Genomic DNA, 24,311 nt, shown 5'->3' on the forward strand with positions numbered 1-24,311 from the left:
TACAACAGGCTCTTAAAAGCCTCAATAGTCAATCATACTGATAAAACCCAAAGAGTCTTTGGCTACAATGTAATTATTTGAATTACTTTCTTTTATACTGAGATTTATTCTGTGAAATAATGAAAATTATTCTGAGAGACAGACTAGAATTTCTTCAAAAGTCGTCCTAATCCTGTTTTTGGTGTTGCAGCCTGTGACTTGCAGTAGAAAGCAGGCATCCTCCCGTGTGATGTCCTTTGACAGCAGATCTAAAAAGGCACCATACTTTGCTCCCATATTCTGCCTGTCAAGCCACAGTACACACTGACAAAGGATGGACTGACTAAAAAAAACATATAGACCTATCTCAACTCTAGAAAGGCCAAGTTGGGAATTGACAGCTGTTTTGAATTTTAGAATTTCATTCAAAAACTGTACAAAGCTGTTCCCTCAAAAGAGTTTTGTTAGGTTGTCAAACTGCATAAGTAAAGCAAAACAGTTTTAACTATAATTACCCATTTTTGCAAGAGTAGACATCAAACAGTTGCATCCTCTGACAGATCACTCCTTTGTTCATCTGACTCTGACTCTTGACATGAGTTTTACATGTTTGTTTTTTTTTACTTTGTAGAGAGCAGCCTTGGGCTATAGGTATTAAACCTTTGAAAGTTTAATGCATGTAATTTTACTTAAAAAATAAAGTTCTTAAAACTAAATTTTCTCTCAGAGTCCGTCTACAGGATGGATCCTCAGGATGAGGTACTGATGCAGGACTTTTAGTGAAGGCTTTAGTTGATACTGTGCTGTAAAATTTGGAGAACACATTTGCATTGATTTAAATTACTACAAACCAAATAGTGACAATAGTGAGCTCGGGGCCCCTTGGTTTCTGTCAGCTCGCTGCTTTTACAGGGAACTGGTTATCCAGCCTTGAAAGCAAGTAATGTCCAATAATAATACTCACAAATAGTTTGTGATGAAATTCCATTCTATTAGAATTAATAAAGAATCTATATTATAGGCTGACACTACCAGAGGTCTGATCTGTAATGCAGCAATAGAATGGTGTATAAATAACATAAATACAAATACAGAGTGACAGCTGCTACCAGCTGTGGACATTCTGGACAATATAGTTTTCCTTACATGCTACATTCTATTCGAACATACATGAATGATATTAGTATGAATAACATTTGACCGCACAGACTGCATTTCAAGCACGGAAGACACACAATGACACAACCCACGCACATCACAGTGCATTCCAAGAAAACTGTCATTTTATGTGCATTTGAGAGATGACTGTTTCAGCACTAATAAGCTACTCACTGTTGTTTATATAATACCCAGGTCTATAGTTTGAAGGGGGAATGAGGGGTCTGTTGACAGGTTTGCTGCTTTTCTCTTCAGTCTCCACCTTCTACCTCCTGCTAATACGCTCCGGTGTTGCTCTAAACATTTCTTCTAAATATAATAGCTAATTTATAATAATCCCCTCTTTACACACAGTACACATACAGTACAAAGATGCTAGTTAAAGCATTTCAGGGCAGGTTCTCGCAGATATGTATTAAAATTCTTAGCCTTTTCATTTTTGCAGACATACGGAACACATAATTCCCACAATTTGCTAATTTGGTGACTTTGCAGGTTTTGATCCGTACACCTTGCGGCATAAGGCTCAGATTTCATGAATGCCTGCACAGTTTTGTTGTTTAATCAAATTTTACAGTCACTGCTCCCCTCTCTATCTGTCCTTTTGGCTCTACCTGCTCTGCTGATGCTATTTTCTTCTGCTAAGGTGTCAGAGGGAGAGGATTTTTTGATTAATTTGTCAAGTTGCTGAGGTGAAAGAGCAGTGACTAGGTGAAAGCCCAAACGTTTGACCTACAGTTTCTGGTGGTTACTTGTATACTTGTGTATTCTTATGTGTGAATGTATATCTCTGTGCATATCTCTATCTAGATATCTCTATATATCCTACAGGTCCAAACATCGTTCAGTCAAACAAGGTAGCAAATGATGCTATTTTGGCTCATGTATGTGCAGTAGTGCAGAGTGCTAAAGGGAAGTGTAATATAAATGGGAGGGTGTGGTGATAAATGAATACACTCTCAGCCGGTCACATTGCTGTACCATAAAACTCACATCCACACACTTCAAACAGACATATACCACTGTTTCATATAGCAATCTCACACCCTCCTCATTTACAGTAGGTCTACCTTTATGAGCCTGAGGCCTAAGACAGGTGAAGTCTGTTGTTGTCCAAATCCCACTCCTGTTTTCTGCTTGGCTGGACTGTAATTTCCTGGGCTTTGGAGAGCAGGATACGCTGCCCTGCACACAGGAAAACAGGCCTGATGTGCACTTAGTCCCTGTATGTGGGCAAGAGATAAAGGGCAAACACACACACACATACACACACACATTACCATCAGCACTAACACGACCACTGCCTGCTCCTTGTGAGCAAACAAAACTCTAGCCACCATGATAGCTCTTACCTTTAAGAAATATAACCACAACACAGGGGTCACACACCATTGCCTCCTCTGATAATGCCTGTGGTCTATAGCTAATTTGTTATTTCACAGGCATAATTGTCCAGTTAAATATGTTTGCAAGGCTTTATCCTCAGACACACATACAGTATACAGGATGTCCATTTTTCATCTGTTGTTTGGTTTCTAGAACAGCTAATAAATTTATTATTAATTTTCGAAAGACATCTTCAAGTGTAAGCAATAACTCGATGAAAGAAACTTTCTTTGAAGTTCTTTTTGCAGTGCAGTTCAGAGAGATTTTCCGCAAAGTTTTAACATTTCTTCCTGTTTTTAAGCCTTCCTTCAGGTCAGGATCATTCAGCTCTGAGAGTTGTGTCACTATCCTGCTGTCCTTCCAGAAACCCCCTTAAACCCCTGCAGACACACTGCTGTGCCCCTACTCCCAGATAACCTGATTAAACAGTGAATGCCCTGTTGCTCAGCCTCAGGCATTACCGCTACTAATTCAGCCTGTCCGCCGCCTGCCGAGGCACATGGCACAACCACTAATGCACTCAGCCTTCGTACCAGGGCAGCTCCGCTTTCAACTGTAGAGACCAGAGACAGAAACACTCCCCGAATTATCTACTAAAATGGCTGACATTGACCACAAAAGGCGGGGAATGGACTGAAATGGGTCATTGGATTATTGGAATCTATCCGAAGGGAAGTGCAAAAGTAAATACAGTGAGAAGAGACCAATTCCCAAAAACGATAGGCCATTTAAAAATGAAAAGACATTCATTATTTACTCACTCAGCTGAAAATCATTTGTTTGTTGTTTTGATAGGGTGTAATATGTGACACTTTGTAGATCAAACTATTTTAAAAATAAAAGATATAGGCTAGTATTAATTAGGGATGTGGCTGTGACGATTAGGTTTTTTTTTTACCCAGGTTTGAGTTCCTTAATATCGGGTGTCTAGAGATACCCAGTCCGACATAACACTTGTATTTACCTAAATGACACAGCTGCCCAGTGCACACTCAAGCTGCACAAACATGCACTTTGTGCCAAACATGCTCACTATACATAGAAGAATGATAATATGCATAGCAGCAGAGATTTATAATACTGTTTAAACATGTGGCACATTGAAATAATGTGTAGCCTACTCAGTTTGGCACACCTTATTGTTCACCAGCTACTTGATCCAAATACTAAAAGTTCCTGGTTCAAAACCATTAAGTTAAATTATTCATCTGACATAAATTAAAGTTAAACTGGGAGAATTTGATCCCTGAAATTGAAAAGATGTGATTGTAGAGAGTGTTTTTTAGTGGAGAAGACTCTGTTGGTGTCGTTGGACCTACAAAAACAGTCCACTCACACTTGAAAAGTGGTTAGAGAGGTTACAGAGTGGAGTTTTTTTCCTCACAATCAATCTCTGGCCGAGTATAGACACCAGCTTGCAGAGAGCACACAAACCCAACAACAGCCCAATTTAATTTTGTTCGGTCATCAAGTTACTCACGGAATTAACTTCAATTAATGACTGCTGATATATGACCTGCCGCCGGTGACGGTTGTCATTTGAACAACGAAAGCGCTGGCTAAAAATGAGAAGCTACTACCCGAATGCTTTGCACATTGTTCTTTGCTAATAAAAGAGAGAGGAGATCAAAAAAGTGTCTGAAGTGTCAGAACACTTGGGATCTATTTTTCTTTGCATATTATCACTCAATGCCACAGAAGCACATTCCTCTAGAGGCTCAATAGATGTTGGTCGTGGCATTATTTTCAACATGGCTTTGCAAAAAGATATGAAGAGTCTTGTTTAAAGAGAAATAATAAACAAATCAAAGAAGTAGCAGAGACAGTAGTAGACAGGTAAGCCAAGTTTTCCGCCGGCCCTCCACACAGTACCCTCAGTGCCAGACAAAAGGAGATTGAATTATACCTTTTGAGAGGAGGGGGGCTATTTTGTACCATGATACACCAGGGAGAGCCTTTGTGACTCTTTCACCGCCTTTCAGAAGCAGGATTATTTTTTATCTTGCCAGACGGCCAGCTGAATGAAAGATCTTTTCTATCATTTTCTATCTTCTCTATACTTTTAACTCCCCCACTCTTTTTCACCTTCCATCTTTCGTTCAATCTCTCTCCCTCCAAAGACCATCTATTTATATCTTCTTTGACATTCCAAGGGCTTCTTTTCTTTTGATGTAATGAGTAACATTTGAGATCAGTGACTCTGAAATAAGAGACCGAAAAGAAATCTTCAAAAAACAATCCGATATTCTAAACGCAGATGTATTTGCCAATGAGCACATTAACATTCTCTAAATAATTTAGCTTTTCTGAGATATCTCTACTGATAGCAGCTAGTCATAGGGGTTAAAATCATTAACACCAGCTTTATAAGCACACTACAAATCAGACCACCAAGGCATACACATTTCCATTTAAAGATTTAGGGCTGTAGATGTAACGGGGGATTATATTAGCCTCACAGTTTATAACGCTCCCGTTAAGTTTGTTTTATATGGCTGATAATAGTGACAGCCTACAGTCTCTGCTTTGTGTTGTGATGATGATGGTGGACTAACGGCTGACAGTTAGTAACGTCAGTTGACTCCAACGAAGAAACCAGGACAGCTCTGATGTCGATTCAATGATGTCTGTTTATTGCTTACAAGCACTTTGGGATCTGGAGGATACAAGCCTGGTCTCAGTAAAACTATTTAACATAAATAAAATCATAATCAAAGGAAACTTACAATACTAATAAATGATTTCCTCGATGAAACTTAATAACCGTTAAATAACAAATTACAGGGCCAACGGTCTAACCTTGACCAGGATCAAAAACTCACTATATTACAGATTACACAAAGACACTATTGATACAGATGAATCAGTTCACATAGGTAATTACTCTGAATGTCAACATGATTATAATTAGTAATAAAGTCTATCTCAGGTCAGCTATACATTATTATTTACAGGTTTCCAATAGTCACGCACTCACCTGGGGGATACAAACCCGGTCTGACTTGTTCCCCGGTGATGGGCTTTATAGCTGCATCGTTACCTTGGATACTATGTAGCCAAGTATTAAATATTAAATATAAGATAACAGCATAAAATGACCATTTAAAGCACAATTAATGTATTTAATGTAACATGCAAGAGGCATATGTTACATAGACATACATGTAGATTATATGCAAGACTATGCTGATATTTCATTTTCAATAAGAATCTCCATTAATGTAAAATTTTGACTGTAGGACAGGCTTTATGAATGTCTTAGCACCCAGCCTGCAGAGTACTGGGGATCTTACTGGGATCATATTAGACTGTATTAGACTAAATTATATGGTTGGGTGTATCAAATCAAAACAAATTACATCCTGAGTTTGATAAACATTTTATCCACTGAAAACAAACACAAAGTGCCTCAGAAAAGCCCTGATGTTGTAAATGATGGGTATATTATAGCACCAGGAGTTTTTAGTTTAACTGACTTTGATGGTATGAAGTTGTGGTCTCACTTTGCAGAAAAATGTGCCCTTCAGCAGGAAACTCTCACCCATTCCCTGCTGATCTCTCCGTGTCTCTCAGAGAGCTATGATGCTATGGTGAGAGCTTCAAAACGAACACACTTAGCAGCTGTGCTTCTTTCTCGACAGCCTGCTTCCTTGGCTTACTTTCAGTGGTATAGATTTATTCAAGTGTTTGAAGGTAGATGCAGCAGATGTGAACAGGACCGCTGGATCAACTGGGTACACCATCCCAGTGGGTGTATGTAAGGTCAATTCATTCTTTCTGCGTTGGCGTGGCCGCAAGGGCCCGCGTGGCACCTCTGCGGACATCTGCACGCACAGCCCAACATTTGTGATAACGAGGATTGTATGCATAGCAAGTATGTCAACTGCACATGTGCTAGAAAAGCAAACTTAGGTTACTTGCATAACCTCTCTATAACATGAATGAAGAGAACAGGAATGCCTGTCTCATCTACTTTATGAATGTGCTGTATTCCTATCCTCATTAAGCTGTCGTTTTTCTTTTTTCTACTTTTTCTTTTTGTTCAGCAACATACAGAAACTCCTCAGCTGCATTCAGACTGAAAACAGCCCTGTGTAAAACAATACAAGGGGCTGTGTTGTTGTGGGCGTGATGTTTAAAGTGCTGGTGAGACAGTGAAATATGATCCAGCAAGTCCAGTTGGAGTTACAGATTATTGCGTTTAAAGACTGATCAGAAAAACACAGCACAGCAGTTTGTAATACTCATGGTCTGCATGCAAGTCTGCAGCTGTCCGAAGAACGCAGAATGTATGAAAAGGCCTTAAGGGAAGCTGATGCCTCAAGGTCTCAGCTTTGAGAAGAATAGAAGGGAAAAGTGAAATTCTTTTGGGAAAGTGGAAAAAACATCTCTCTGTTGTTATCACCCTGCTGTACTGGAGGAGAAGGTGTATGTAAATTAAAAAGAAGAGTGCAAGGCTTTTCTTCACAAGTGTAAGTGAAACGTGCCATCTCTAAAAGCATGTGGTGTATTTTAAGATCTTGCAACATAAAAAATCCAACTACAGTAAGGCTGCAACTAATGATTGTTTTCATAATTGACTGATCTGAACTTATTTTCCAGAAAAATCTATGAATTGGTCGGTCTATAAAATATAAGAAAATATTGAAAAACACCCATAGAGCCCAAGCCCAATCTTCCAGTGTTTTCTTTCTTCTGATGAACAGTCAAAAAATCTAGTGATATTCAATTTACAGCAATATAAATCAGCAAATCCTCCTATTTTAGAGGCTGGAACCGGAGTATGTTTGGCATTAGTTTCCAGTTCATCTTATAATTGATTAATCAACAATATCGATGATCTTTCAGCTGTAATTTGTATGTTTAACTTAGTGACACTCCCTACATCCCACCCTCCTCTACCCCACCCTCAGTTTCCTATTCTAACTTAAGCTGACCAATCAAACTCAGCTTGCTGGAGCTACACAGTAGGGATGTGCAGAGAGCCCAGTATTTGTATTTGTATCTGTATTTGTTGAGGCAGCATAATTATTTGTATTTGTATTTGTATTTGAATAAAATTGGAAAGCTTAAAAATCCTGTTTTTGTATTTATTACACTTTAATTTTAGAAAGTTAAAGTGTTACAATAAGTGTTCATGAATAAACTACCTTATGAAGGAGGTCCCCACACCAGGTCTCGAACTGTAGTCTCCCAGATCAAAGATGACTGCACTGACTAGTGAGCTAAAACTTTACTCATCGACTCATTGCAGACAGACCCCTACCTATTTATACACCCGTAACAAATAGACAGCACACCATGTAACATGTAGAAGAACTTCAAAGGTGATTCTTGCTTTACACTTTTCATTTATTGCCTAATTTTTATAACCTAACTTTGTGGAAAGGAGAAGAGGATCAACAGGTTATGGAGAGTCTATTTGGGACATACCCCTGATAGATGTAACAGTGGAGCAGAGGAGAGAGACGAGATAACGATGTAACTGACCTGCAAACTGATATTTGACGGTTCTTTTTTCTTCCCAAAAACAAATAATTTTAAAAATATTTGTATGAAACAAATATTCGTATAAAACCCACTATTTGTGCTTTGCCGAATAATGTACACACCTACTACACAGTAAACAATTCAGCAAGTTTTCACTATGATCAGATTATGCCCCACTTGCTGTGTCCAAGGGAGAGCATTGAGGAGGGTTTAAGGGAGGGAAAGCTCTCCCTCCTGGGGACTGTCTGAACTGTGTTAGGGCAGGACCAGGGTTTTGCAGGGTGGAGCACAGCGTGCTGAGCACAGCCTGCTGATAAAAGCTGAGCCACAGGACTGTTTAGGAGGTGCTGGGTACTATTCACCTTGGAGCTACCGCAGAGCAGTTTCACTGGGATCTTAAGAAAACGGCAGGCGGGCAGGGCCCCTTTGAATTCACCTCCCCAGCAAAGGGAGGACTACTTGAATGGCTCAGGAGGAGATGAATGCTGAGTGAATGTGAAATGAGGCGATAGCAGTGGAAGGCAACTGAGACGCTTCCATATGCATGACTCTGCCCCTTTTCACCAAGCACTTCCTTTTCACTCTTCCTATTCTTGTCTGTGTTTAAGGCTGTGATAAAGCTGCCCCAGCTCAGCTACCTTTTCCGTTAGCCCACTTCTGCCACAATAAGCCAAGTGCCCAATTGACTGGGGCTTCAGCTCACACTCCTGCCTATATCCCTCCCCTGTAATCAACCTAGCTTCTCATCTGGTCACAAAGGCCTTTCAAGACTCAAAGATAGGAAGTATCCTTGGAGACAGAGAAGAAGAGAGGAGAAGAAATGTAAAAAATTATGAAATGTTAGGTTTTATTAAAAATTTAAATTGAAACAAGCCAAAGGATTCATATTCAGTTGCTTTAATTTACTCTTGTCTACATTTATCAGCATTATTGTGTGTGTGTATTCTGTCTCTTGCTAAATGAGAGCAGCATTTTTTTTTTTTATATCACTGATTGCTGTGTTGAACATGAATAGCTCTGAATCCTTTCAGTGCCGAAGAGGATCAAGCCACAGTCCTACACCAAGGTTGTATTTGTATTTTTTAAAAAGGAAATGATATGACGGTGCCGCAGTAGTTCACCTGGTAGAGCATGTACAACGCATCAAGGCTGAGTCCGTACCACAGCGGCTTGGGCTTGAATCCAGCCAGGGCCCCTTGCTGCATGTCATTCCCTCTCTCTCCCCTGCCCTTCTGATCTCTCTCAACTATCTTTATAAAAAAATGCCAATGTAAAAAAAACCCATCACTTTGTGCGGACTGAACTGGCTGTGGTGATATAGCCTCTCTCTCTGTCAGTATTATCTAGTAATCTTAAAAAAAGGAAATAATGTAATATGAGGTTTTCTTTTTTCGACTTTTTCTTGTTGTGCAACATACAGAAACTCCTCAGCTACATTCAGACTGAAAACAGCCCTGTGTAAAACAATACAAGGGGCTGTGTTGGTGTGTTGTTTAAAGTGCTGGTGAGACAGTGAAATATGATCCAGCAAGTCCGGTTGGAGTAACAGATTATTACGTTTAAAGGCTGATCAGAAAAACACTGCATAGCAGTTTGTTATACTCACAGAATGGATTTTACAACTCTGGAAAATTATCACACTGCAAACTTATTTACTAGTGCTCATGTGTGGAATGTGTCTGTGTCTGCAGATGTCTGAAAATAGTATGAATGCAACCGCATCCATGGTCTGTGTGCAAGTCTGCAGCTGTCCATAGAACGCAGAATGTATGAAAAGGCCTTAAGGGAAGCTGATGCCTCAAGGTCTCAGCTTTGAGAGGAATAGAAGGGAAAAGTGAAAATCTTTTGGGAAAGAGGAAAAAACATCTCTCTGTTGTTATCACACCCTGCTGAACTGTAGGAGAAGGTGTATGGAAATCGAAAAGAAGACTGAAAGGCTTTTCTTCACTAGTATAAGTGAAACGTGCCATCTCCAAAAGCATGTGGTGTATTTTAAGATCTTACAACATAAAAAATCCAACTACAATATGTCTGCAACTACTGATTATTTTCATAATTGACTGATCTGAACTTATTTTCTAAAAAAAATGATGAATCAATTGGTGTAAAAAAAATAATGTAACATGAGGTTTGGTGCTGTACATGTAAATAGTACTTGTCAATTAGCTTTACACAGATGAAGAAAACCTTTTGTAGCAAAGGCAATAGATGACATTCATAATGTACAACCAATTTGGAATAAATTAACCATGATTTACTCATGACAAATAATTATGAGTACCACTGAAATAACAAACCTTCCTAGAAAGGCCTTAAAACAAATGGAGACCCCTACACCATGGAAACACAGCGAGGTCTCAGTGTGATTATGACCTCAGTTCTGAGAGAAAATAGCTTTGCTTCAGCTTCTCTGACACAGTCTCAGGACAAAGAGAGATAGAAAGAGGGAAGTGAGAGGAAAGAGAGATGCTCACTGAAACCCTGTAACGTTAACAGACAGATCTACACTCTAAAGGCTGGGGCAGGTCAGCCAATAAACACCGAGGTAATGGTCACAGAGTTGATCATCTTCACTGTGACTGACTGCCGCTGATCTGGCACGAGCAAGGCCCATCTTCTCCAATTCTCCTTGCCTTTAATGAGTCATTTTCCTCCAAATGAAATCATCGCCGTCTCTTGCACACATATAGATGCTGATTTTCAACTTGAGAAAATATTTTGCTATGATCTATGATGGAGACAAAATAGCCTAATCATTTTATTAACAGGCGAGTGTGAGGAATGCAATGCCTCAGGTCTCGCTTAAACCTCCCCTTCAAGCAACTTCACCCCACTCCAGACACACACACACACACACACACACACACACACACACACACACACACACACACACACACACACACACACACACATTGTCTGTCATCCTGACTGGCTGCCTCACAAATGTAATGGGTCATTTTCCTTACACATTTCAGCAGAAAGACAATAACTTTATAAAATCAAATTTGAATTAGATTTAAAGCATAGAAGTGTGATTTATATGTGTTATATATGGTGGGAATCGTCCTTTTGTTGAGTTTAACTGTTGGCAGTTTCCTTGAGATAGAAGTGACTGATGAGGGTATTGTGTATAGTATGTGCAGTATAACGTACAGTATACGCTGCAGGCTGATTGGGTCTCAGAAGACCTTATTTCACATATTCCCACATGCTAATAGAAAGTGCCCACATACATACTGAAAAACATGCATTCACTTTCACCCGTTTTATGTCTGTCAGGCACAGACAAAATCATGCATATTCTCTCTGCAGTCTTTCAATATGCAAAGATCACTGTAAAAGGAGAGGAAGGGTGCATACTGTAGGTGAGGATTTGCACAAGCCTCCAATCAATGAGGACCACTGAGGATTCATTTCCTTAAAAAAGAGCTTTTAGAGAAGACTCATCACTATAAAGTACAAAAGTGTCAGTGCCAAGGTGAGTGTACAGTGAGAAAGGTACTGCACTTTGTACAAGTTATATTTGATGAATTTTCCCATTGTTACAAGGACATTTATTTAACCACACTCCATATTTCACATACAGTACAGTAGGGGTGTGCCAGAATACAAATACGTTATTTGGCAAAGTACAAATAGTGTTATTTGTTTTATACAAATATTTTTTTAATTATTTGTTTTTGGGAAGAAAAAAAAAATCATGTCAAATACCAGCACGCAGGTCAGTTACACTGCTATCTCAGTCTCTCTCCTCTGCTCTACTGTTACGTCTATCAGCAGGTCTCATGAAGGGAGTCACATCCACCTGCTACATGACGCACATTTCCTTATTTGGACATCACTCCCAGAGTTGGGGGTGTTCCCCAGAGATAAAGCTGAGCTACTGACACATGCAAAGTGTTCCCAAGGGACTCTCCATAACCTGTTGTTCCCCTTTTCCTTTCCACAATGTTAGGTTGTAAAAAATTGGCAATAAATGAAAAGTGCAAAGCAATCATCACCTTTGAAGTTCCTCTCTACACATTATACAATGTGCTGTCTCTGTGTTATGGGTGTATAAATAAGTAGAGGTCTGTCTGCAATGAGGCGATGATTAAAGTTTTAGCTCAGTAGTCAGCACAGTCGTCTATGATCTGGGAGACTCCAGTTCAAGACCCGGTGTGGGGACCTCCTTCATAAGGTAGTTTATTCATGAATACTTATTGTAACACTTTAATTTTCTAAAATTAAAAGCGTAATAAAAACATAAACAGGATTTTGAGCCTTTAAGCCTTAAGGATACAAATACAAATACTGGTCTACTGTACAGCCTGCAGAGTTCTTGATAAAAAATTGTTGTTTTGAGACAAAGTATAAAAAAATCTGTGATAGTAATTCATCACTACTTGCATATGCTTCAGGCAGAACTTCAGACTTTCTTTTTGGTTTTCTGATGTACTCAATGTCAAAACAACAAGCTGAGGCTCCAAAAAACCCCATGGTTTATCAGAAATTAAGTTGAAATAATTAAAGCTGGCGGTCATAACATTAAACTATAGGATTATTACATTATCTGGTAGAATCCAGCCCAGTCTTCCAACGCCTCTTCCCACTTCACAACTATTACATTTAATAAAGAGCTGTTATTTTTTCCTAGAAAATGTTTAACTTAATTTCTTTATTTCTTTATTTCAGAGAACTCTGTGATGCTGTCTCGCCATCATACATTGTGAGACATTACTGTCCACCAACACCACACTCAAAACTCAAGCCAATTTACTGTCCATACTAGTATTTTTTAGTTAATTAATTATTTCACTTTGTCAGTGTAAATGCGCTGCACATTCAAAACCAGTCTAGAACATGTACTGTATTATAGTATGGAGCTGTGACATATCTGAGATGCGTGCATGTCCTACTGAACAGCTCAAAGAAATTCATGCAAATCAAAGCTCTTCATGGCAGGCTTTGTTTGAAAGATCACACCATTTTCTTTGCTCCGAGACGATATGTGTTTGATTATGAATTCCCTCCAGCTGCCAAACAGGTTATTGCTGTGTTGTTGGTGTGATCCTCCATTCAAATGATCTGATACTAGGCACCTCACAGCTAATGTTCTCATTACAGCTCAGAGATGCTGAGAAGAAAAGGGGGAGTGTGTTAAAGCGTATGTGCGTGTGTGTGTGTGAGGGCGAATGAAGTCATGCGTGCATTTACTTGTTGGCATAGGACAGTGATTCTTTTGCCATGTAGATCCCTGTACACCCGTTTCAGCAGTATAATGATATAGCGTGTGTGATGCTGTGTGTGTGTGTGTGTGTGTGTGTGTGTGTGTGCCTGAGCTGTAGAGTAGATAGGATGACAATACTATGCTGGGTAGAGAACACCATTAGTTGAGAATCAGCAGTTGTGCAGGATGGAGATGGAGGGGAAATGGTCCCTCTCATGAAAAGCCTCCTATGGTATATTCTCAAGGCACTGAGAGGGAGAGAGAGAGAGACTTGAGATTCAGGAAAGAGAGAGAAGGAGGATGAGATGATATATGAAACCATTAGGTCCCTAACCCCTAAAACACTTAGTTCAGCTGCATGTATGCCATTACACTATATGCTCCAGGCTCCATGGTGACAGAGAGGACGAAGGGAGAGGAAGACAGAGGAGTGCGACAGAGGGAGTGGAGTGGCATGACCCATGTGATATAGAGAGGTTGCTTGATGTCATGCATTACTGATAGGTGATGTAATGTGATGCTATAGATAAAGGAGGACCCGCTCCTGCACACTCTCTCTTTCTCTGATAAATCTCCACAGCTCTGCTCCAGCGCTAATAAAGGAAGCGAAGTGATCTCTTTAACCACAGATTAAGATTGAAATGGAGGTAATGCCATTACATATGGTATCTTTATAGGATCGCTGACTTCATAGGGTGCAGCCGCAACTGCAGATAGGATTTCTAGTGGCACTCATGCTTAAATTATATCAAAAGTGATCCTAATGCTGCAATCAGCATTAGAAACATACAGCTAATTATGTGTTGAGTCACTAGCACTCTGACATAATGTACAGCATACATAGTAGTTTTGGTAGTTCTGCCATTTATGCATACTGCACAGTAGGTGTGTTGATTTTTCCAGTCTGTAGCCTCTATTAAGTCATTATACTCAAATGTGCTACATACTGTATAGCACTTTAAAATCGATACTGCATACTTTCTGAGACATTCATTTGGATAATTACAGTAAACAAAAGAGACCACTGCTGGGAAAACCTCTCTTAATAAACAAAATAAAGCCAACCAGTCATGTCAGCTATGGTTTCCTTTTTTTATGGTAATCACACTAAGCCTTCCCAATTAATTTGATAATGGTACTTTTAATGAGGCTACATGTAGCACATTAAAGGAAAAGCTTTCCTGTTTTCCTGTGAGGTGAATAATGTGTTAATTCGGAATGCTACTTGTATTTATGAATACAGGCAGCAAAAACTGTGTGAGTGCTGTGTGTGGTTTTTTTTTTTTTACACTGACCGGTTACATGCCCCTAGCAAGTGAAGCTTGCCAACAAGAGTATTTTTCTGGAAATTGTGTTGGAAGAAGTCATTCTTTTCCTCATTTCTCTTAGCTTGCCTGACAAAAGTGCCACGATACTGGATTTACTATTAGAACCTTAAAAGGCTGTGACTCACTGAAAACATTTAATTTGTGACCTTTAAAATCAAAATAATCCATTTATCAGTCCAGCAATGTAATCTTAAATTATGTCTTTATATAATATATATATAAATTCTATTTATATTATTAGTTGTGAGTTGCACCTGTAAGCTAAATTTGAAATTGTCTTGTAGGTTGAACTTAAAAAAAAAAGAAAAAAAAGATGACCTATTACTTGGATTGGATGAATTTAAGAATCACCTGTTAATTATTTCTGTGATATGAAAATATCATAATTACTGAAATGTATAAACATTTATGTTTGAAAATTTGTGACATTTGCCCGTAATATTCTGACAACATTAATTGATGTCTCTGAGACAAATGCAACTCATTTAAAATTGTATATTCATTGACTTGCATATTTACCCTCCATGGTCCATGGTGAGACCCAACTTCAAGGCTGTGATTTGTCTTGTTTAAGTGTAAGACAAGTAGAGAGCATTATAATAAAGCAGAGAAAGAGATCGGCTGACTAAACAGGACAGCCCCATTCTAGATTAATAGCTGCTTGTTAGCTGAATGGATATTGTGCATATTTTAACTGTACTCTGCTAAGCTGGCATAGTCCCTAGGTGAACCTTGGGGATGACTAGCAATACTGCAGAGTAAGGAGAAGCTGAATGCATAAATATGTGATGTGGGCCAATGGAGGAGTCTGCAGTGGAGGAGCAGACAAGGTGGAGGAGGCAGAGAGGAAGTGGAGGAGAGGGCTCGAGTGAAAGGTTTTATCTGTATTATCTGTAAGTGCCTGTAAAAGAATCTGAAGAGTCACAGTGCAATACTTTTTTCAAGTTTAAGGAGAAGCAAGAAATTGTTATAAAATATATATAAGAAGGACTGAAGTGGGTGACAGAAGAAAGGATGAAGGGAGTTTAAAAAATGAGTCCTCAGTTACTTCATAGCCATTCAAGAACAAATCATTTCCTCATTGTAATCCAGGGTGATTGCCAACTACTGGTAACAAAAATAGACTAATAGCAGCTATGTGTATCTGACAAATGTTGAAAATTCAGCTATTAAGCATCACCATTACGGTACAGTACTACCACTGATACAGTAGCCCCTTATAGTGTTATGGAGATTACTATAAATATAAGTTACCACCTGAACACCATCATAATTGAGGAAAATGAACTCTTGTATCTTTTCATCCACACAGCTGGAAGTATCAACCACAGACTTCGCTGGAAACCTTGTCGAGGGACCGGCCTTACTATTGATCACTGTCATCGACCAGAACGACAACCGGCCCATCTTCAAAGAAACACGTTACGCAGGAGAGGTGCTCGAGGGATCCCCTACAGGTAGGTGACACTGTTATATTGAAGGACTTTGGAGAGTACTGGGCTCTTATTGGATTTAGTTTGACAGCAATATCACACAGACACTATAATTGCTACACTCGAGACGTCCCCTTATCTGAGGCTAGGTGCGGTTGTGCTTATGAAGTTTATGTTTATATCCTTAGCTGTATGTGTGTGTTCTGTGGTGATAGGGTTGAAAGGGCATTGCATATGTCTAAATAATAAAACATAGAGGGAGACATCTTTCATGTGAGAGCTTAACTTGTTAATGCAATTGTCCCGCAACGCAGAACTGTAAACGGACTCATAGATCTCATGGGCTACATTACATCTTAAAGGGGAAGTCCCACCAACTTTTATGGCTGCAGAAGGAGCTGTGTGAAATCTGGGGGGAGGGGGTGGAGTTAGAAAGAATTGAGGTTATCACACCTCTCTCACTCGCTCCTTATCTCTGCTTGAGGCTAGCGGCTCAAGGCTACATTAGCCGCCACGAGCACACAGTAACACACCCAAATCTCCAAACAGCTGTTAGTGCTTGAGTTGTATTGTGAGTAATGCAGGCAGCAAGTTTTGACAAGGAATAAGAATGTATGGGAAAAAGGAAGATATCTCTAGTTCTGCTGTATTGATTTAAATTTTTTTAAACTGTCCATCGTGAGTCAGACAGTGTTATAGAAGTGCAATAATAAACCGGTGGAGTTTCCTCACTTAAGGCTGGAGTATTATTGCCTAGCTTTACTCTAATGGCACTTGTATGCTGACAAGTTGCTTCCTTCAAAGAGCCATCCTAGTTTAAGGTTTTATATTAGATTTAACTTGTACGTGTAGGTTATGCCAGTAATTAGTTCTTAAGACTTGATAATCACAATCTATTGTATTGTTTATTACATGTGATTCTGATGACAACAATATCTCTTAAAAATATCATTTGAATTTAACTTTGAAAATTAAAGTAACAATAGTTACTTTAAAACTGTGTAAGGTTAAGCATATTGGTCTGATTTTGGAAACCCCTCTGGTACAGTACACTACATTTAGCTGGCAGCTGTAGATATTAATCACTTTGTAGTTTCAGATTTTACATACAAAACACATGATCAACAAATAAAACAGGATACATTGGTATAGAACTACAAAACAGTACAAATATAAAGTAGTTCCAATCAACCCCACCTCATGCAGCTACAACTTCAAAATGTTGCTTGATTATCAATGCATCAACAATTACATTCAATAATATACTTCATAATGAAAATAACTTTACTTAAAAACTGTGCTTTTGCATAGGTACAATTTTGAATGCAGGACTTTTACTTGTAACAGTACTTTTACATTGTGGTATTGCTTCTTTTACTTTTTCTTTTTTTCCAACCAGGGCTACTTGTACCCCAGGGGGTACAAAAACTGAAATAACATTCGATTAAAATATTTCCACATATTGAACACCACACCTGAACACCACATGTTGCTATTGAAAGTGCATGGAAACTAATTATCGAGCAAGCAGAGAGGTTGAAATAGTTAGCTACAAGTAACGGATGCATCTGTATCCTCATCGACTCTGCACACAGAGCAATCCCAGGTGTAACAGTATGGGCTGAAATTAAAGACACTGCAAAACACCCATGTTTCCAAATGGTTGAAGTAAAGGATGAACAGTTTACAGAAATAAGTGACATCTGTAGTATCAAAATAGACAGTGGTAGAAAAAGAAATGCCCCCATCCATCCTGGGAAGGATCTTAAATCCTTGAAAACTAGGCTACAACAATTTTAACTGGGATTTTTCTACCCACTAAACCTTATGACATCAGAATAACTTGAAAGATGCTACACCCACACACAGTTATTACATGAAGTGGCTAAATATACCTTTATATGGCATTGTATGACATTATATAGCATATATATTATATAGCATCGCACTCTATTTACCCCTCTGCTATGCTGCAGCAACACCTTCACTGAAATGCCATACCTCTGATGCTGTAGGAAGGAGAGAAATGCAGTTTGTCAAACTGTTAACACCTCATTGTCATTCAGCTGTAGTAAAAACATGTCTGATAGAACCAGTATAATCTGATTATGTTATGTATGTCGAGATGAGGCAGATGGGATCCTTGAGTCTGAATCCAGTAAATACAGATTTAACAGTGCGAATACCTGGTGGTTTGATTGCAAGGCCCTGTAATCACACATCACACCATCCCAGCATTCAGCAAGGCATCCTCAGCATGTCTGAACTTCAAGCGTGTGTGGTATCACTACTGTTACTACAATCTAATCCTGAAGATTCTGTCGCTTCGCTGGATGGCTGATTTGGTGTTATTTCTGAAATTTCAATCTTTGTTGTGGCCACAAGTTAGGGTTGTACCTGACGAAATTGTAGGGGACGAGAAGACACACAGATTCAAAAGACAACCTCTCTCGCCCAATGGTGTAGGCATCTAGTCACCAGCCATCATCGCAAGATACACAGTTGGTTTAATCAGTGGTAGAAACAACCAAAACTTATACAAAAAAAAAAAAAAATTGTAACAAAAACATATTTTCTCAATAAATACTTTCTTCCTGCATTAAAATCACATAGTAGATCAGTATGAGTAGGAGTGAGTCATTTTATTCTGTTGAGTTACTGTATGTCTTTCTGTCTATGTCTGGAAATATATCATTTTATATAACGTTTGAGAAAATTAGAAAGCAAACTCTACAGTTATAGAGGTTTTTGACAACTTCCAGTCTACCTCATTCTGATGAACAGTGTGTACTGACAGGTTTCTGCTCTGTTGACTTAGTGGTAGGAAACTCTGCTTTATTGCCCTCCATCCTAACATCTTATGGTCAAGTGTTGCCATGGGATAACATACCTCAAAATGAATCATTTCAATAGTGTGGCTGGCAGGGGAAATAGAAGAATTACCTATATGGCAGGCTTTGAGAATACTCTTCACATGTGGCTTCTTCTGTAAATCTTCACATGCCTTTGTCACCACGTCATAGAGCCTTTTTCTGGTTCTCTGAGTAGTTGTCACTGCTATCACAGTTTTTTTTTAAAGGTGACACTTGTGCCCTCACCCAGATTGAATATAAATAAATGCTGTCTGAATGTACAGTGATTCTATTTTAGGAAAGTTCTACTTCCACCTTTACACAAGTTGATTGTTTGTGCCTTAGCACAATTTACAGTCTTGATTATACAGTCGTTAAAGCATTTTAACATAAATTAGAAATGTTTTTTATGTATGTACAGCTGTGGTGTGAATGTGTGTCGACCACCATACAAAAGTTATATATGACATGACACTTAGGTCAGAATTGTGGAGGCGGTTACATCCTAGATAAACTGTCTGTTGATGTTAACTGCCAGGTGCTGTTTGGCTCTTATTTTTGAACAGTTTTGCTATAAATGGAAATGGATCTGGATTTACATGATGTGATTTTACACCTCCAACACATGAAAGATTGTTTCTTTAATGAAGAGGCGTTGTGGTGGACCTGCTCTGGACATTTAACAGACTGTACTGCTTTTAGGCGGAAAGAAGAAGTGATTTGCATTTATTACTGGTAGTTCCTACCACTGAAATGTATTCTTAGTCATTCTTGCACCACATGCCACTGATGACGAAATCAGCAAAACTCTGTGTGCTCCTGCTGTTCACCTTGAACTGTGCTCCACTGATTCACTGAACAAAGAGCTCCTCGGGTCTACCTGTCTGGTGTCTTAAGATTGTTTGGAGAAATACATAATTGAATGTCGTTGCCATATGTAGTTGTCATATGGTCAGAAGTAGAAAACACAACAATGAAAGGCTAAAATAAAAACCTGTGCGTGGTTCTCACTGTGTTTGTTCTCACATCATTAGCACAAAAAGGCAAACAGACTAAAACCTTAATCACCAACAGAGCTTCACAGATATGAGCTAACAGTCAACAGCCAGACAGAGGAGCGAAGACTTACACTCACACACAAACAGAGCTTCCCATAGAGACATTTTCAGCAGTTGTCAACTTCATGCTGAACTTGTGTTATGAATTTCTAATGCAGACATTGCTTATGCTATGGTATATATTAGGTAAGCAATAGGATGTCGTTACTGGATATACAAAACATGATAATAGGCTGACAAACTTGCATAGCTGAATCTTGTTAGAATAATGCAGTCCAATTTAAAGTGAATTTGATGCTTTTATCCAGCATTAACAGGGTTTAAATGATGGAATCTCTGATACTGAGAATAATATTATGCGATTGCCTGTTCATTCCTTGCTTACATGCATGTTTTTTTACAATGTGGATTCCTGACCTGATGCAGAGCATGTGTTAGTGCATTTACTGTAACTGTCTAAATGTTGGCTTGCCTAACACAGTATCCATGTGTGAGGTTTACGAGTCAGTGTGTGCATTCATATATATCTGACTGTGTTTTTAGCAGTACCAGTGAGAAAATTAGCCCACAGAGAACAAATCAGAAATATGGCAAATCCCAAGCAGAAAAATCTCTTATTAGTTTTGCTCAGTGAGGACCAGACCTCACAAAACACCTGAATCATCATAGTACTTTTTAGCCCTAACTCTGTTTAGTAGACAAGTTAACTCTGACTTCTGCAAGCTCAGCACCAATACACTTAAAAAAAACCTAATTTTACATTACTGGGTTAGATCTGATAGCACCACCACTAGAGACCTTCTTGTGACTGGACTTGGTAGAATTGAATTTGGTTTTATATGCAATTATATGATACTGTATTCCTTTTTTAATATATATCTATATATATATATATATATCTCAAAGACATTCAGTAAATTTTTTATAACTCCGAGCTTCCTGTAAAATGCTATATCCTGAGTGGATTATAGCCTGGTTGAATAAACCAAAGTGAGCAAAATAAAATGATCTGAACTTTGATTTTATTATCAGTTATGGTCTGATCTGACAGCTCCTTAGTACTTTAGTTGCCATGGATGCCAGATCCAATTGAGCTCCGAGATAAGATGAAGGATGCAGCTCTGAAGACTATGATTCTTGCATATGCCTGCAAATCTGTGTACTAAATACGCTGCTTAGCCAACATGTCTGTTGAGCTGCAGTAATTTGTCTAATAATAAATCAATCATTCAAATTGTTTTGAACACCTCATGTTTTCCCTGTGGGCTTCCTGCTCAGTAGAGGTATATTTTGAAAGGGTGCTTTGTTTGAGTAACACACTCAAAATACCTTAAACCATTGATAGATTGACCGGCTTGATGTTTTAGTGTTTGGGGTTGGGGGCTGTGTGGCAGTAAAGCTAAGAGGAACAATCAGTGGCCTCTAACTTTCTCTGTGATCCTTGATTTTAAATTTCAAAATACCCGAACACAGACCACAGCTGTTGTCAGTAACTTGTATTTATCTTTAGTATGTCAGACGATTACAGGTCATAACATAAGGATTTAATCAGTGCCACAGCACAGCAGCTTGGGTATGAGTGCTGGTTAACATGTAGTTGTTAGTAGTGATATGTGTTTTTTTTTCTTTGTGTAAAAAGAGGACAGAGAAGAAAGGATATTGATGTTTTTTGTTGCGGGCACAGGTCTAACGCTGGCATCAACACAAGTCATTTTTATACTTTAAAAATAGCAAACAGTTCCCTGCTTACACTTTCTGCAGATATGGAGCAACATTAGCATTCATTTAGAGTTGTGTTTCTGGCTCCCTGATGAATAAACATAAGTCCAATATTCACTCTCCTTTTAGCACTGTTTTGGTCCAACAACCCCTGAGGGAAATATCTGACTCTTTTAGCAGTTAAATGATCCACCATGTTCAACAGCTAGTTGTTAATTTTGTCTGTCTGCCATTTGAAGCTAGGCAGGTAGTGTACAGTGGATTTTTAGAGCTTTTCTGCTAAAAAAAAAAATCAAAAACAGCTGCCTCCTAAGTCAAAAACGACACTGATGAGAGGGATTAGAATGGACCATAACAGTAACGTTGTTGGCCGGAAAACCAAAACAATGATTTGAAAGATGCTATAAAGCTTTGTAGAGTCAGGTAGTTATGCATGATCATATCTGCTAGCGCCAGTGTTTAAAAAAGATAGTGCCCCTATTCTTAACTTGGCTCTGTTTCAACTTATACAAGGAATTGAGCACATAATAAGAAATTCCTAGAGGGCAAGCCTGCCAAAAACAGGTGGAGCCATATGAGCAGGACCTAAAGGAGTGAGACTGCCCGCAGGGGTTGCACACTTGAGAAAAATGAGCTGACCTAACCCTCCTAGGGAAAAAAAAATATTAAGTCTAATAAAACCCTGAGTAAAAAAACAATTTCCTTGCAGCTTATGTTGCAGTCTGTGAATATCCTTGTCTGAAAGGTCTGGGAGGCCAAACTGTTTTGAGAGGCCAGCAGAATTAATTGTTCATCTCTGAACGTTTGACTTGCCTTTTACCACAACAACATTGGACACATTTATTTCGGTGTGAGTGTGTATGTGATCTTGTTCGAGCTTTCCACTTGTGCAAATTGTACTCAAAGAATTGTACATTTTACTGTCTCACTCAATGTGTGTTGTGCACAGCGAAAATGATGAACTGCACATTAAAGAAATACATGTTTTCTTTTTATAAAAAGTCTTTTTATTTTTTGTTTTGTCTCAGTGCTACAGCATTTTCTGTTTGTCGTGCTGTAAAACTTTCAATGTTTCGCACCAATGCTACTTCCTAAAAAAGCTCCGTAAGGCATGCATGTGAGTGAAGCGATACTGTACTTAATGTACCGTATGTGCATATGTTGTTTGTGTGTTGATGTTCTTTTTGAGTGAATTTGTGTGAACATGCTCCTTCACAATGTGTGTGTGTGATCTGTAGCAGCATGGTGTGTGTATTACACAGTAGTGGCTGGGCAGCAGGGGAAGCTGTAGGGGAGAATGTCACAATGCTCTGACATTTCTGTGCAAACTGATAACAAGGCAGCCAAAGCCTGAGTCTCCTGGCAAGCCCTCTCCTCCTGCTCTGTTCACTCCTCCACTCTTCATTTTTTCTCCATTCCTCTTTATCTCTCTCATTTTCTTTTTCCTTCATGCCTTGAATTCCCTTGGGCTTTGTGTTCACAACAACCTATTCCCTTTTCTCTCTCTCCCCTCATATTTTCTATGCTATTCTTTCCATCTTAACCCTGTGTACCAAATTTTTTATAACTACCGATATTGACTTACTTGCTTTTGCCCCAATTCATTAGGGGATCTCTGATTTTTTTGGGCTCTTGCAATAATGTCAATGTATTGCTGACAGTGATTTATTCACCTTCTCACTTTTCAATCATCAACAAGCAGATATCCTAACTGACTTAGCTGAGGGTTTATTTTAAATGATAAGGCTGGTGTTTTCTGTATTTTTCTTTTGTTTACAATCCCATGAAAAGACCCGATCTCTCATTTCTTTCTGACTTCCCTACACTGTCTTTGGCTTTCAGCCTCACATCAAATAGTTCCTACAAAACACGTACATTTTTCAAGACAATAAACAAAAATAAAGTTTATTTTCAAAAAGAGACTCTGTAATTGTCCAAAACAGCTGTGAACTGTGGCTTTTAGCAAATGATACTCAAACCGAAGTAAATAGTACATTTTCACTACACAATTACAGCAGCAGAGCAGTGCATGTAAATAATAAACATAAATAAACTATAGTGCCCATATTCATTGTAATGAAGTAGGTCACCCAGTGCAACAGTGTGGCTCACTTATGTGTTTTGGACAACAATGGAGGTTTATGGCACAGAGGAATAAGCTATATCAGGCTTTGACTACGCTGGCAATACCTGTTGGTTGGATCAATGAATTGTTGGGTTTAGTCTTTTAATGGGATTTGTTAACAAAAGGAAAGGTAAGGGAATTTCACCAGCTGGGTACATTAAGCTCCTAAACAATGTGATCCTTACTGTTGCCTCTAAATACTGTAGATACACTATATTGCTTGATCTCAGGATGCTTCATGATGAATATAAGTATTTTTTTTAACTGTCCACTCTGGTGAAACACTTAAAGCTGATATTTGTATTGTTCTTTAGTTTATGTGTGTACCTTAAAGCACATCAACTTGAATATTTACACCGGTTAGAAGGACTGTTAATTTCTTTGCCGGGTTGCAGCTCATCTAGAAGTGAGTGAAGTTTCACACACTTGTCGTATTTGCATTTTCTCCACATCAAAATCACCAACATAATCCCCGTGTGAACATCTGGTAACTCATACATTTTGAGTTGTACAGTTTGTGAATATCCTGAATAGTTGTGTAATCCATTATATTTCAAAGTTACATTATCTTTGC

At 38.7% G+C, this 24,311-nt stretch overlaps 1 protein-coding gene across 1 annotated transcript in view; it reads left to right on the plus strand.

The window, feature by feature from the left end:
* The window catches only part of cdh13 (cadherin 13, H-cadherin (heart)), a 353,543-nt gene that overhangs the window by 167,853 nt on the left and 161,379 nt on the right, over window positions 1-24,311 (plus strand). The window contains exon 7 of the mRNA XM_067589068.1: window positions 15,863-16,007. Within this exon, the coding sequence (XP_067445169.1) occupies window positions 15,863-16,007 (145 nt within the window). The remainder of the gene's footprint in view (window positions 1-15,862; window positions 16,008-24,311) is intronic.

Source organism: Thunnus thynnus, chromosome 5 (assembly GCF_963924715.1).
Source record: "Thunnus thynnus chromosome 5, fThuThy2.1, whole genome shotgun sequence".
Classification (NCBI taxonomy): Eukaryota; Metazoa; Chordata; class Actinopteri; order Scombriformes; family Scombridae; genus Thunnus; species Thunnus thynnus.